The sequence below is a fragment of the Salmo trutta genome, chromosome 16, assembly GCF_901001165.1.
Source record: "Salmo trutta chromosome 16, fSalTru1.1, whole genome shotgun sequence".
NCBI classification, from domain to species: domain Eukaryota; kingdom Metazoa; phylum Chordata; class Actinopteri; order Salmoniformes; family Salmonidae; genus Salmo; species Salmo trutta.
This window is the reverse complement of record NC_042972.1, coordinates 43,773,924-43,787,265: the sequence shown is the minus strand read 5'-3', so window position 1 is coordinate 43,787,265 and position 13,342 is coordinate 43,773,924. Positions and strand designations below refer to the sequence as shown.

The window sequence follows — 13,342 nt, the reverse complement described above, 5'->3', positions numbered from 1 at the left end:
CCCCCTTCTTCCATAGATGGTTCAGTCAATGATGGATGCCAGTCTACGGGTCAGAGGTAAGTTAAATGTTGTTGTGTTAATATTCAAAATTAAGACAATTTACATTAGATTTACATGGTGCATTTGTAATTAAACCACTGTCTTGTCCTTTTATAAGGTGTATTGGGGGTTCTGATTGATATTGTGAATGGTCAGTTTAGTTTCCGACGCACCGGTCATTCAGCGCATACTGTGCTAAAGCCAGCCAGCAAGCTAGCTAACGTTCACGTTATCTTCAATGGAAATCACCCACGTTGTTCCCCGTTCTTGAAACGAATATGAGGAGCCTTTCCAGAGCAGTGGTCCAAGGTTGCATTATGGACAGATTAGGTTTCTTCTAATCCTGCCACTCCTGGTTCTGAGGGGGCCCACAGGATGTGCAGACTTTAGTTCCAGCGCAGTGCCACACACCTGATACAACCTGCCATTACTTTAATAGTTGAATCAACTGGGTTAGTACTGGGATAAAACAAAATCGTGTGTGTTAATTGACTTTGTTTCATGATGTCCATTTTTGTATGACCAATGGTGCACTTGATCTCTCCTCCACATAGACATAGCCCACTCTAACCATCAAGATGAGTGAGTTGAAGGACTGCCCGCCTCTAAAGTACTATGACTTTAAGCCAGTAGAGCATGTGAAGGTGTGCCCCCGCTACACTGCCGTGCTTGGACGCTCAGAGGACGATGGCATCGGTATTGAGGAGCTGGACACACTGCAGCTGGAGCTGGAGACTCTCCTGTCCTCTGCTAGCCGCCGTCTCAGAGCTTTGGAAGAACAGAGGCAGGTAAGGCAGGAGTCAGTGAGCACATCTCAAATGTTATCATTAAACAATTGAGCAGCTTTTATGTCATTGGACAGCCTGACTTGCCTCCTTACTATACCTGCTACTATACCTGCTGCTATACCTCCATCTGTAATGTTGGACAGGCAAGATATTTTGCTGCCATAGTGTTTCTGGCACTACAAGTGATACTTGCCTGATGTTATGAATCTTCCTGTGTCATCCTTATTGGATAATTACATTTTGTTGGTGACTGGTACCTATTTTTCTCAGATCCTTACAGACTGGCAGGATAAGAAAGGGGACAAGCGCTTTCTGAAGCTGGGAAAGGACGCAGACCTCTCAGCCTCATCGCGTCACAAACCGAAGAAGCAGAAACTCGATGGAAAGGGCAGTCATGGGCCTGGGCCTGGTCCTGGACGACCTAAATCCAAAAATCTGCAGCCCAAAGTCCAGGAGTACGAGTTAAGTGAGGATCCACAGGACATTCCCCGTAATCCTAAGAATGATGCCCCCAACAGGTCGGTGACAATCACATCTCACACAAACAGTGCTCTAAGGCGTTGTTTCACAACCCTGGTCCTCAAATATCCTCAACAGTAGACATTTTTGTTGTAGCCCTGGACAAACACAGCTCATTGAGGGCTGCTTCTTCTTCTTTAAAGTGTTATGGCAAACTACACATTGGTGTATTGCCGCCACCTACTGTTTTGACTGTATATCAGCCCAAATAATGAACAAAATAAAACTGAACAAAATAAACAAAACACAATGTACACCTTTATTCAGATTCAACTGCCAAAGCCCATCCCCACAGGTTCTGGGGCCTGAGAAGGAAGAGCATAGTCGGACAGTATTCTTTACAATGTTTCGGCAGTGAAATCCTGAAACCCCAAAACTTTTCAGCCGCAGTTTCTTGGACTTTTTGTTAATTTATGCAGTACAATTAATCAAATGCCCGATAAACACCATACATCTACCTTCTTCACAATCAGCATATCAGTTTCCCTCAACTGTTGAACAACACTGAATCTCTACAGTCTGCGGAGCATCCACCGCTATATCTTCAGCTCCCTTCGCTCCTTCAACTATTTCACGTTCCTCCGTGTAGGAGACCTGCTGAATAGCCCTGACCCTTGCCTCTTCATACTCCTTTACCCTAACCGGGCACTCCGGGGAATTTGGAAGATGGTTGCCATCACGATAACATCGTACACCCTCAGATTCTTCAACAACATTCTTTCGACACACACTTGATACATGTCCATACCTTTCGCAATTCCGGCAAAACAACAGCTTGGACACAAAAGCTCTCACCGCATATCTAACATATACCATTTTCACATTTGAAGGGAGATACTCTTCGTCAAACACTAATAATACTGACAGGCATTCTTCTTTAATCCCCATCACCTACACGGTTCAGCCGGCGTGCTCCAACTACTCCTGGTATGCTCCTTGTAAACCACAAGTGCTCCACATCCAATACGACAACTTTTAAAGGTGTTCTGCTACAAAAATCAAAACTCTCCACTTCATAAGTCGATAGTTTGTCAATCCTTAATGCCTTTTCCTTCTGCTCTTTCGGCACACAAGAAATCAAAACAAAACCACTTCTAGTCCCTCTGACCGACTCCACCTTTCCCAATGCATCTCTTACCATCCTTGATACTTCAAACGGATCCCTCATTGTTAGTGAACCCTACTCCAACCAAAAACCTATACTCATGAACAACTTTAGTTTTCGTTTTTTTTGTTCCAGTTTCCTTTATCGTGGTCTTCCACTCTTCAGCCAAACTGCAAGGATCCACTCTCCAGCAATCTCACTCCCACTGGACCAGAATCATTCTTTACATCCTTGGAACGAGGCCCAAACTCAGCAGTCTCCACCACGGGTACTTCAGGTTCCATCTCCAAGCTACTAGAGCATATATCCCTCTTTTTACACTTGTCGCCAACCTTCCCTACCACCCTGCTTCCCTCTACTCAACTCATTATCAGCTGTCATCACTACACCTGCCACTGCAATTGATTCACCCTCACTCTTGTCGTGTTCAATTCCTTCTCTAGCTCTTCTAGAAGTTCTGTCCAATCCTCCATTCCATATTCACTCAGGACATATTTCACTTTTCTTCTGTTTCCCTTGTCCACCATCTTCTCCTTCAACAATTCTTCTGAAGGTTTGTACAATCTCCCACTCCATATCTATTCATAATGTTTGTTTCTTCCTTTTTCCATTGTCTGCCATCTTCTTGAACCCATCGCCTTGAACCCATCGCCCATCGCCGGCTCATTGAGGGCTTGATGATTAGTTGAATTGGGTGTGTTTGTCCAGGGTTACAATAAAAGTGTGTGCTGTTGGTGGTACTCGAGGACCAGGGTTGGGAAACACTGCTCTAATGTCACTGACAGTGTTTGGCTGTGTTTGTTTTTTCATTGTCCCACATGCAAGATTTTCCAGTGAATTTGTGTCTTGTGTTTTCCAGATTTTGGGCATCAGTAGAGCCATACTGTGCTGACATCACAAATGAAGAAATCCGGGTTCTGGAAGATCTCCTGAAGCCCCCGGATGATGAGGCTGAATACTACAAGGTACAATATTGAATCCTACCCCTTAATGCAATGAGCATAACATGACAAAACTTATAGTAGCTGGCCTCTCAGGTCCCAAGCACTACTAGCCTGTCTGATAGAAGGTATCCTGTGACTCATCCTCTGTCACACATTGCCCCAAGGAGAGAACATAGATAGATAAATAATACTGTATTGGTTATATTGTGTAGATTCCGGCATTGGGGAAACACTACTCTCAGCGATGGGCTCAGGAGGATCTGCTGGAGGAACAGCGGGAAGGGGCTCGAGCCAACGACAAGAAGAAAAGCCTCATGGGACCACTGTCTGAACTAGACGCCAAAGGTGAGGGCACGCTAGGAGATGGGGATATCGACATACAGCATGTATTGAGTGGATGAACCTTCACAAATGGGTAGTGTTTGTCTTCCTCTAGCATCAACACTGAAACAAATCATGTTGAATTATGTCTGACACAAGAGGGATTTTATTCTCTTAGATGTGGATGCCCTGCTAAAAAAGTCAGAGTCCCAGCACGACCCACCAGACGATGGTTGTCCCTTTGGTCCTCTTACACAGCGGCTCCTTCAGGCTCTTGTCGAGGTCGCATATTTCAGGCTTTGTTGTTTACGCATACAATTCTAAATGACTTAAAACACATCCCTGCAAATAACTAGTTGATTTGAATACTTTAGAATTAAACTGTAGAGCTGAAATTCTTTAAGTATTGTTTCTTTCTTGCAGGAGAATATCATATCACCAATGGAGGATTCTCCAATCCCTGACATATCTGGGAAGGATGGAGGGAACGAGGGGGCTGGGACCTCACCTCGCAGCCAGGGCAAAGCTTTTAGGTAAAGGCATATCCTCCATAAACTAACATCACCCCGTTATAACCTTGTAGGATACACTACAGATACCCTGAAGGAAAATGCTAAATAGCAACAAAGGCTTTGTAGATTACACCAATACATTCCAATCACTGATTGCTTCTTCTGCGACTCAGTCACTCACCAATCAGTCAACTAGATCTTTCTTTCCGCTGACTTTCCCACTCCCTCTTTCCTAGTGTTCCTCACACGCGCTCTCTCGAGGCACGGATTAAGGAGGAGCTGATGTCTCAGGGGCTGCTGGATTCTGAGGAGCGACCCGGAGCAGGCGGAGACTCCGAGGATGAGGTGCTCGCTGAGCTCCACAAGAGACAGGCTGAACTCAAAGCCCTGAGTGCCCACAACAGATCCCGTAAGCAGGAGTTACTCCGGTGAGAGCACGAGAGAAAAGTGCAGGGGAGAAATGTAAAATGTACATGAGCAATAAGGTTATTTTTTATTTCACTTTTATTTAACCAGGTAGGCACGTTGAGAACAAGTTCTCATTTACAATTGCGACCTGGCCAAGATAAAGCAAAGCAGTTTGACACACAACAACACAGAGTTACACATGGAGTAAAACAAACAAACAAACAAACAATAATACAGTAGAAAAATAAGTCTATATACAATGTGAGCAAATGAGGTGAGATAAGGGAGGTAAAGGCAAAAAAAGGCCATGGTGGCGAAGTACATACAATATAGCAAATAAAACACTGGAATGGTAGATTTGCAGTGGAAGAAAGTGCAAAGTAGAAATAATGGGGTGCAAAGGAGCAAAATAAATACAGTAGGGGAAGAGGTAATTGTTTGGGCTAAATTATAGATGGGCTATGTACAGGTGCAGTAATCTGTGAGTTGCTCTGACAGCTGGTGCTTAAAGCTAGTGAGTGAGAAGTGTTGATTTAAGATCCTAAAGAACTGTCTGATGACTTTGTTTAAGACACGTGTCAATCTCATTCCACGGAGGGCCGAGTGTCTACAGGTTTTCACTCCTCCCTTGTACTTGATTGATGAATTAAGGTCACTGATTAGTAAGGAACTCCCCTCACCTGGTTGTCTAGGTCTTAATTGAAAGGAAAATACCCAAAACCAGCAGGCACTTTTGACACCCCTGGTTTAAGACCTAAAAGGAGGGATGTTCCTACGTTGATGATAATGAGTTGCACTTATAGAAGGCCCAGTTAATTCACTTCATCCACATCACATGTGCAGTACCTGAACACTCACCAAAAACTAGTACTGGATTTGGATATTATTCACAACATGCCTCAGCGTTCATAGTTGACTCTAACCGTCCCGTCACTGTCCTCCTTGCAGCCTGGCAAAGGAGGAGATGCGGAAGCAGGAGTTGCGGCAGAGGGTCCGGGTGTCTGATAATGAGGTCATGGAGGGCTTCCGTCGCATTATGGCTGCCAGGCAGAAGAAACGCACACCGACAAAGAAGGAGAAGGATCAGGCATGGAAAGCACTGAAGGAAAGAGACAGCATCCTCAAGCTGCTGGATGGGTAGAGGGGCAATCATTTAGGGTGGGTGTGGGAAGGGGTAGTTTCAGTCTGCCAATGAGTATATACTGTTGTATATGTGTGTCTGGTCATATGCTTCCATGCTCTAGTGGCCATAAGCATTTTATCATGTTTTCTTACTCTATATAACTATCCAATGGAAGTACAGTGAATACCTGCAATGATGTAGCATGATTGTCATAGTTGTTGAGACTGTTGAAAATGGAGGCATGCATTTTTTTTCATTTGTGTATTCTTGTATGAGTATGTTAACTAAACTTTCAGTGCACTGTATTCACTGTTTGAACATCCTCATCAGAGGAGTTCATGATGATTTCATGTGGTACTCTGTGTGCATTACTGGCATTTGTTTTCTGAGACTAACTAGTATTGTTTTCCACTGGCATTTTCCAAGTTCTGTTGATTTTGTTTACATTTTATTTAACGTTTATAGTGTATCTCTAGTATGGAAAAACTAAAACGTAATGTGTGAAAAAATAAATATCAGGAAAAGGGTTGTGAGGGAATATCAATGTGATGTGCAATTTACTTTCACACTACATAATGTTGCAAAACATTTAACCAACTCAACTGGTCTGGATGAAATGGAGAGAAGGTTGGAGAAGCAACAGCTGTGCTGGAATGCGAACAATATGAGTGTTGGTTCTGATGGTATGGGAAGATGAGGGTCAAGGACCGGAATGGTCGGTAGTGGAAAGACAGAGATCATGATACAGAAAGCAGTGGAGTGTATAGTAAAGGAAGCATATAGAGGATCAAGGTAGGAAACAAGAGTAATGTGTTGGAGTGGAAAGTGGTGATGGTGTTTGAGACCACAGGTCCTCATTTACACCCCATCTGACTAACCAATGCTGTAGAGAAAGAGGTGGGTGAAGTCAAATTAGCTCGGTTCATTGGAAATGGTAGATTATTCATATTTTGTGGTAACCAGGGTCAGCAAGAGAAGATTCTGAAAATGCTTAATTATTAATTGGAATAATATTAAAAGCCATGTCCCAGGTGCTTATTCTAGGTTGAGGGGAGTCATCACTGGGGTCTCAATATATATGTCCATAGATGATATTAAAGAAAATGTGAAGGTAGGAAGAGTCATTGAGGCCAAAAGATTGATCAGTAGGAAAGAGGGTCAAATAAGTGAAAGCTTATCAGTGCTGCTGAGTTTAGAAGGTTTTGCCTGGAAAAGTAAAGATTCCTTAGTTTAAATTTGTCCCATCCCCATTGCGGTGTTTTAAATGTCAAAGAATGGGACATGTAGCTGTACAATGTAAAATAAGGAAAAGATGTACCAAGATCATGGGCAGATCATGATTGATCGTACATCCCATCACAGTAGGTAGCGACATGCACAACGTTTGTTTGCGTACCGCCACGATATCAGAAGAAGAATAACCATCTGAACGCGCCTTCTGACTTATGCTGCAGTGACTGGCAAGTCGAGACGAAGTCCAGTCCTAAACAACAGAAATTTCACAAACAACGGTAAATCACCACTATGTAAATACTAATATTTGGTTCTCCCATTTTTACCATGCATCGAAAGATTTGTCAGCTATCTGAAGTTGAACCGTGGCTTCCTAGGCAGTTAGCCGAAAGTAAAGTTGCATGGTTGACTTGGTAGCTAGCAAGCTAAGCTAACAGAGCTAGTTCACGTCACTGGTAGATCGATATAGCTAGCTATTAGCTAATGCTTCTTGAGTCACCTTGGAAAATGTTTAGTTTGTCAGTTCGTATACACAATGCTTTCCAGAAGATACCGAACTTACTGTTACACTTGTTTACACTGAGCTGCACTGTCATTGGGGTCGGAACTAGCCAGCAGATCCAACCCACTTGCTTACAGCTGTACTAGGGTCTGACAGCCTTCCTGTGTAGATTAATGCCATATGTCCACCAGATACATGCATTTTGCCATATGATGTTTTTGCCAAATGTCTAGCCCACATTTCCTGTACTTCATGTCCTTTGCAAGGCTGCAGAACGGTTTGCAGTATGGAGAATACCATTTTTGCTCTGTTTGACCAAAGCTAATAATTAGAACAGATGAAAGTTATTCTCCTATCGACCTAATGGTTTCATAGGATGGCAGAGCTACCAACAGACTGGTGCGCACAACGGCATATTACAATAATCAATCTAGTTTGTTTCTATTCTTGCCAACATCTATAGCAACATTAACAAATTGAATTGGTTGTTCCCATATAGAGTACTGATTTCAAACCACTAGCTTGCTCTGCGTGATGGCATGCTAAATTACACACTGAAAAGTTCTGTGTGTATTAATTTTGTACTGCGTTCTGTTGGCTACCCAACAGAATAGTAATGATGAGTTGTCTGTGTCATTCTTACCCGAGATGAATTTCCAGTCATTCAGCCAGTATCTTCTCCTCTCTAACTACACAATTGTCATCATAATTTGGCCTCAGTATGGTGCAACCCCCACCATGGGATACTCATAATGAACTTCCATTTGTACCACTGCACGGTAACGGTAATGCAACTCACGAGTTGAAAATATTGAATGCATGCGGTACACAGAACGCACCGCAGCCTAGTGCGGCATCCCAAACGTAGTGTTGCGGACTGCTCCATTAACAATGAATAACTTCCGCCGGAGCGCAAAGAGTTTGATGTATCTGGTGGACATGAAGCTAAATAGGAATAACCCCCTTTTTTTCAAAATTCGCCTAAAATGTCATACCCAAATTTAACTGCCTGTAGCTCAGGCCCTGAAGCAAGGATATGCATTTTCTTGGTACTATTTGAAAGGAAATCCTTTGAAGTTTGTGGAAATGTGAATTAATGTAGAAGAATATAACACAATAGATCTCGTAGAAGAAAATACAAAGATTATTCTTTTTTTTCTACCACCATCTTTGAAATGCAACAGAAAGGTCCCAAATTTAGCCATAACTCTGGTTGTAATTCCGATGGTGTCCACTACTGTAAGTCGCTCTGGATAAGAGCGTCTGCTAAATGACTAAAATGTAAATGTAAGATGGCAGCAGTGTATGTGCAAAGTTTCAGACAGATAACTTGAAGTATGAGCAAACTACATGACATTTAGTGTGAAGTCACCCAGGTACATTTGGGCAAATCATGAAGGAGATATTCACATTACATTTTTCTGCAAGAATATCGTCAAATCTGTATACTTGGGCTTTGATTTAGCTTTTCCAGTATTAGTAGCCATATTATAAGTTCAAGATTTGCGAAACACCCAGTTTTCATAACTTCATAACTCTCCATATTCTTTGAATATTTGTCCAAAAGAAAATGGCTTGCTGTCGCACAAGGTTAGCAGCAACATTTTGCGACATATACTGGGTTTCCTCTCATTGGCTATCTAGCTAGCTTTGTTTGACCCTGATTGGTGCTTATTTGACAAAGTTACAGTCAATCAAGTGAAGACCGCCAACGTCGTCAGTGTGCCGTGAAGGCGTCGCTCTCTGACCAAATTTGGTGTCCTATTGGATATACTACACTCCTAATGATATAGTGAAGTCTGGTTACATTCTAGGATCTCTGAGGAATAAATACGAATGTTATTTGACTGGTTGAAACAACGTTTAGGGTTAGGTTTTCACAGATTCCTTTGCAAATTGAACGAGTGGAAATACAAAATCGATCGTGCGTGCTATATGGACCTTTTTAGGATATGAAAAATGATTTTTATCTAACAAAACTTCATGTTATCTCTGGGACCCTTTGGATGATAAATCAGTGCAAGATTTCAGAATGTAAGTACACGTTTCACCTTCAGAGGTGAATTTATCAAACCTATCGCGGTGAAAAAAGTGTTTTGTTAGGAGCCCTCAAACAATAGCATGGCATTTTTTTGCAGTAATGGCAGTTATATTAACAAGAATTTAGGCTTTCAGCTGATATAAGACACTTGTATGTACCGACATTTGTTGTTTCTCTAAAATCTGCGATCGTGACAGATTATTTACAACTGTCCCGTTGACGGGACGCCTATCCCTAAGAAGTTTAAGACACTGTGGAGCCGGCGCAAGATATGGCTTGGAAAACGTACCTCAATCCAGGGGTAAGAAATGCGTTGTACTATGAATTGTTACATTAACCCAACTGTTGAACCGAGAAGATTGAACAGCAGTCGTTCAATATTCCCTGTGTAACAGCTGGGTTAATAGTACAATTCGCAGTATATTGCATTTATCATCCCTGGATTAAGGTACGTTTTCCGAGCCACATCTCGAGCCAGCTCTGCGGTGTCTTAACCTATACATGAAGCCTGTCCGACCCTAGTGCATCTGTAAGCAAGCAGGTTGGATCTGCTGGCTAGGTTCAGAAAGCAATCATGGTTACATTAAGACAAGATATTGGTCGGAAAACGTACCTGGGGTGTCACTGTACTGCAAATTGTACCTCTATCCACAATGGTCTATCGAGATTGATATACTGCTAGTTTTCCTGGGAAACTGCCCATTCCGTCCTCATACTAGCTAGCAATAGCCACAGCAGCCATTATGGAATGTTGCGTTGAACAACAAAAAAACTGATTGGCTGACACTGCCATTCCATAATGGCTGCGGTGGCTACTGCTAGCTAGCATGTTTTCTGGGAAAACAAGCAGTTTTTAAATATTCTCGATGTATCGTTGTGGAAATTGGTCAAATTCGGAGTACAGTGGCATATGTCATCCCTGCATTGAGGTACATTTTCCGACCCATATCTCGCACTGGTAAGATAATGTTACCATGATTGCGTTCCGACCCCAGTTCAGCTCAGTGTAAACAAGCGCAATGGTAGGGTCGGTATCTACTGGCAAACCCAATGCATGCATTTCATGACTGCATGTTGTTGTTATTTCATCAGTCTGCACTGGGACTACTGGGCTGACGATGTGCGGGAGGACTGCATGCACCCTGGCGGCAGATGAAGTTAGCCGAGCCTCCCAGTACAGAGACCGAGGAGGGCAGCGTCGACAGCCAAGGTGGAAAGACGGAGATTCTGATAAGTACCGACCTTCCTACAACAAGAGCCCCCAGTCTTTGAGCCCAGTCTTGTTGTCCCAAAGACATTTTGTTAAGGTAAGTATAGTTGTGCAACTGAAGCAGATCAACTGATCCTGGTTAGGGGGGCTGGATGTTTATTTGGGGCGTCATTTGCGCCCTGCCTGGAGGAAAAGATTTGTGTATTAACCAGATGGTCCCCATCCAACCCTTTTCTCTCAGAATGCCCCAGTGGATGAATGTGTGCTGGCAGCGATGCGTTGGGGCCTGGTGCCTGCCTGGTTCAGGGAGAATGACCCAAACAAGATGCAGTACAGCACTAACAACTGTCGCAGTGAGAGCCTGCTAGAGAAAAAGTCCTATAAGGTGTGGAGTGAGTTTGATTCATCTCCACATGAAATGCACATAGCTCATTATCAACAGGGACAGCGTGCATCATCAAACGGTTTCCCTGTGTATTAGTGAATGTTTGTGTACTATTTCGTTTCAGGATCCGCTGTTGAAAGGACAGCGCTGTGTCATCCTGGCTGATGGCTTTTATGAATGGAGGAGGCAGGAGAAAGACAAGCAGCCCTTCTTCATCTATTTCCCCCAGACTCAAGGACCTGCTCCTGTGAAAACAGAGGAGCAGGATGAGGGGACACCCTGTAAGGAGGATCCACAGACATGCACTTCTGAGGAAGGCTCTGGAGACCAGAAAGAGGTGAGCTGCTGACACACATGGACCATGCATCACTGAGCAAACACAGAAAACTGACGACATTCAGAGTAAGATGCTTGAGTCTGATTACACTGATGATATCCCCCCATCCTCTTCCCTTTTCCCCCCCTCAAAAACACCCATTTTGACTCCATTCAGACCCATTTGTGGTCTTTCTCAGTTTTTAGCCTGCAGTAATGAAATAATGTGAGCGTTGCCTTTTGACCATATATACCTTGCCTATTTGTGTGTGTGTCTTGTGTAGGAGGACAAAGGAGACCGTGAGTGGAGAGGATGGCGGTTGCTGACCATTGCAGGACTGTTTGACTGCTGGACTCCCCCTAGTGGTGGAGATCCCCTCTACACCTACACTGTGATCACTGTGGATGCATCCCCTAATCTTCAAGGCATCCATGACCGGTAAGGGCCTCAGTCTCAAGCATTACTCTCTCTTTGAGTAAATTGAGTATGTTCTGTGTATATGAGAGTTTGTGAATGATGTAGATTACCAATGATTGTGGTTGACATACAGGATGCCAGCAATTCTCGATGGAGAGGAGGAGGTCAGAAAATGGCTGGATTTTGGTGAGGTGAAGTCATTAGATGCCCTTAAATTGCTTCAGTCCAAAAATACACTGACCTTTCACCCTGTCTCCTCATTTGTCAACAACTCTCGAAACAACTCCCCTGAGTGCCTGCAGCCAGTGGATCCTCAAGCTAAGGTACAACAGCTTGACCTCACTACATACCAATATTTGAGATGTCTGATGATGTTCCAATTATTGAATATCTCAGGATCATTAGAAAGGTGGTCCCAGACTGAACACTTCACATATTTACTCAAAATCTAGATTTAAAACCTAAAGAGAAAATGTATAATTGGCTCCATACCATACTACTTGTTTCTCCCTGCCTCCACTTACCCCCTCATCACCTTCCCCAGGAGCCCAAGCTTTCAGCCAGCAGTAAGATGATGATGGGCTGGCTGAAGAGCAGCACGCACCCCAAGAGGAAAGAGTCAGACACTGGGGAAGTCAAACAGGAGGGGCACCCAAGAGAGACCAGGCCTAAGAAGCAGCTGAAGCCTGCAGGGCCTCTCCAACAGTGGCTGCAGGGAGCCAGTAAGAAACCCAGGACCAACTGAGTGGGACAGAAACATTGACTGACTGAAGAGAGAAGGGAACAGATTGAAAAATGTAGGCCTCATTGTCTTGATATTGTGGTGTGTTGATTGATGTGGAAGAGAGGAAATGGTTTCTGATTATTGTTTTATCTGTCTGGTATTGGTTAAAGATAGTTATTAAACATTTTTCAGATTTTGATGGTTCTGTCATGTGTCCGCCTTCGAAAGTGACCAATTTTGACATTTCTGTACGAGCAGTAGACCGAAGAATAGAAATACGGAGTGCCCCCATGCAAAACTAAAACTGTCAATGTATTCCCAAGACTATACTATTGATTATATACTGAGCAAAAATATAAACCCAACATGCAACAATTTCAGATCATAGAAGGAAATCAGTCAATTTAAATAAATTCATTGAGACCTAATCTATGGATTTCACATGACTGGGCAGGGGCACAGCCCTGGATGTGCCTGGGAAGGGTGTAGGTCCACCCAATCAGGAGTATTTCCCCACACAAGGGATTTATTACAGACAGAAATACTCTTCAGCCCTCAGCTGTGTAATGATCACGCTGTTTAATCAGCTTCTTGATATGCCATGCCTGTCAGGTGGATGGATTAGCCAGGCTGTTTCACATCCAGCCGTGATGAGGAGTCCCGTAGGGCGGCGCACAATTGGCCCAGCATCGTCCAGATTTGGCCATTTTAAATAATTTAACTGACTTGCCTGGTTAAATGAAAAAACAATCTTG

The 13,342-nt window shown here is 43.4% G+C and overlaps 2 protein-coding genes across 2 annotated transcripts; both read left to right on the top strand.

Annotated features, from left to right (window-relative positions):
- On the top strand, positions 1–6,303 carry tada3l (transcriptional adaptor 3 (NGG1 homolog, yeast)-like). Its single transcript, XM_029694476.1, has 9 exons — positions 1–56; positions 594–827; positions 1,098–1,345; positions 3,311–3,416; positions 3,608–3,740; positions 3,895–3,998; positions 4,140–4,249; positions 4,465–4,656; positions 5,585–6,303. Exons 2-9 carry the CDS (start codon positions 618–620, stop codon positions 5,775–5,777), a joined length of 1,296 nt encoding a protein of 431 aa, XP_029550336.1. The 5' UTR covers positions 1–56; positions 594–617; the 3' UTR covers positions 5,778–6,303.
- Positions 6,304–7,149: 846 nt separating this feature from the next.
- hmces (5-hydroxymethylcytosine binding, ES cell specific) lies at positions 7,150–12,786 on the top strand. The gene is made up of 7 exons (XM_029694477.1): positions 7,150–7,270; positions 10,628–10,842; positions 10,987–11,130; positions 11,255–11,467; positions 11,730–11,884; positions 11,997–12,186; positions 12,408–12,786. Exons 2-7 carry the CDS (start codon positions 10,654–10,656, stop codon positions 12,606–12,608), a joined length of 1,092 nt encoding a protein of 363 aa, XP_029550337.1. The 5' UTR covers positions 7,150–7,270; positions 10,628–10,653; the 3' UTR covers positions 12,609–12,786.
- Positions 12,787–13,342: the final 556 nt, after the last annotated feature.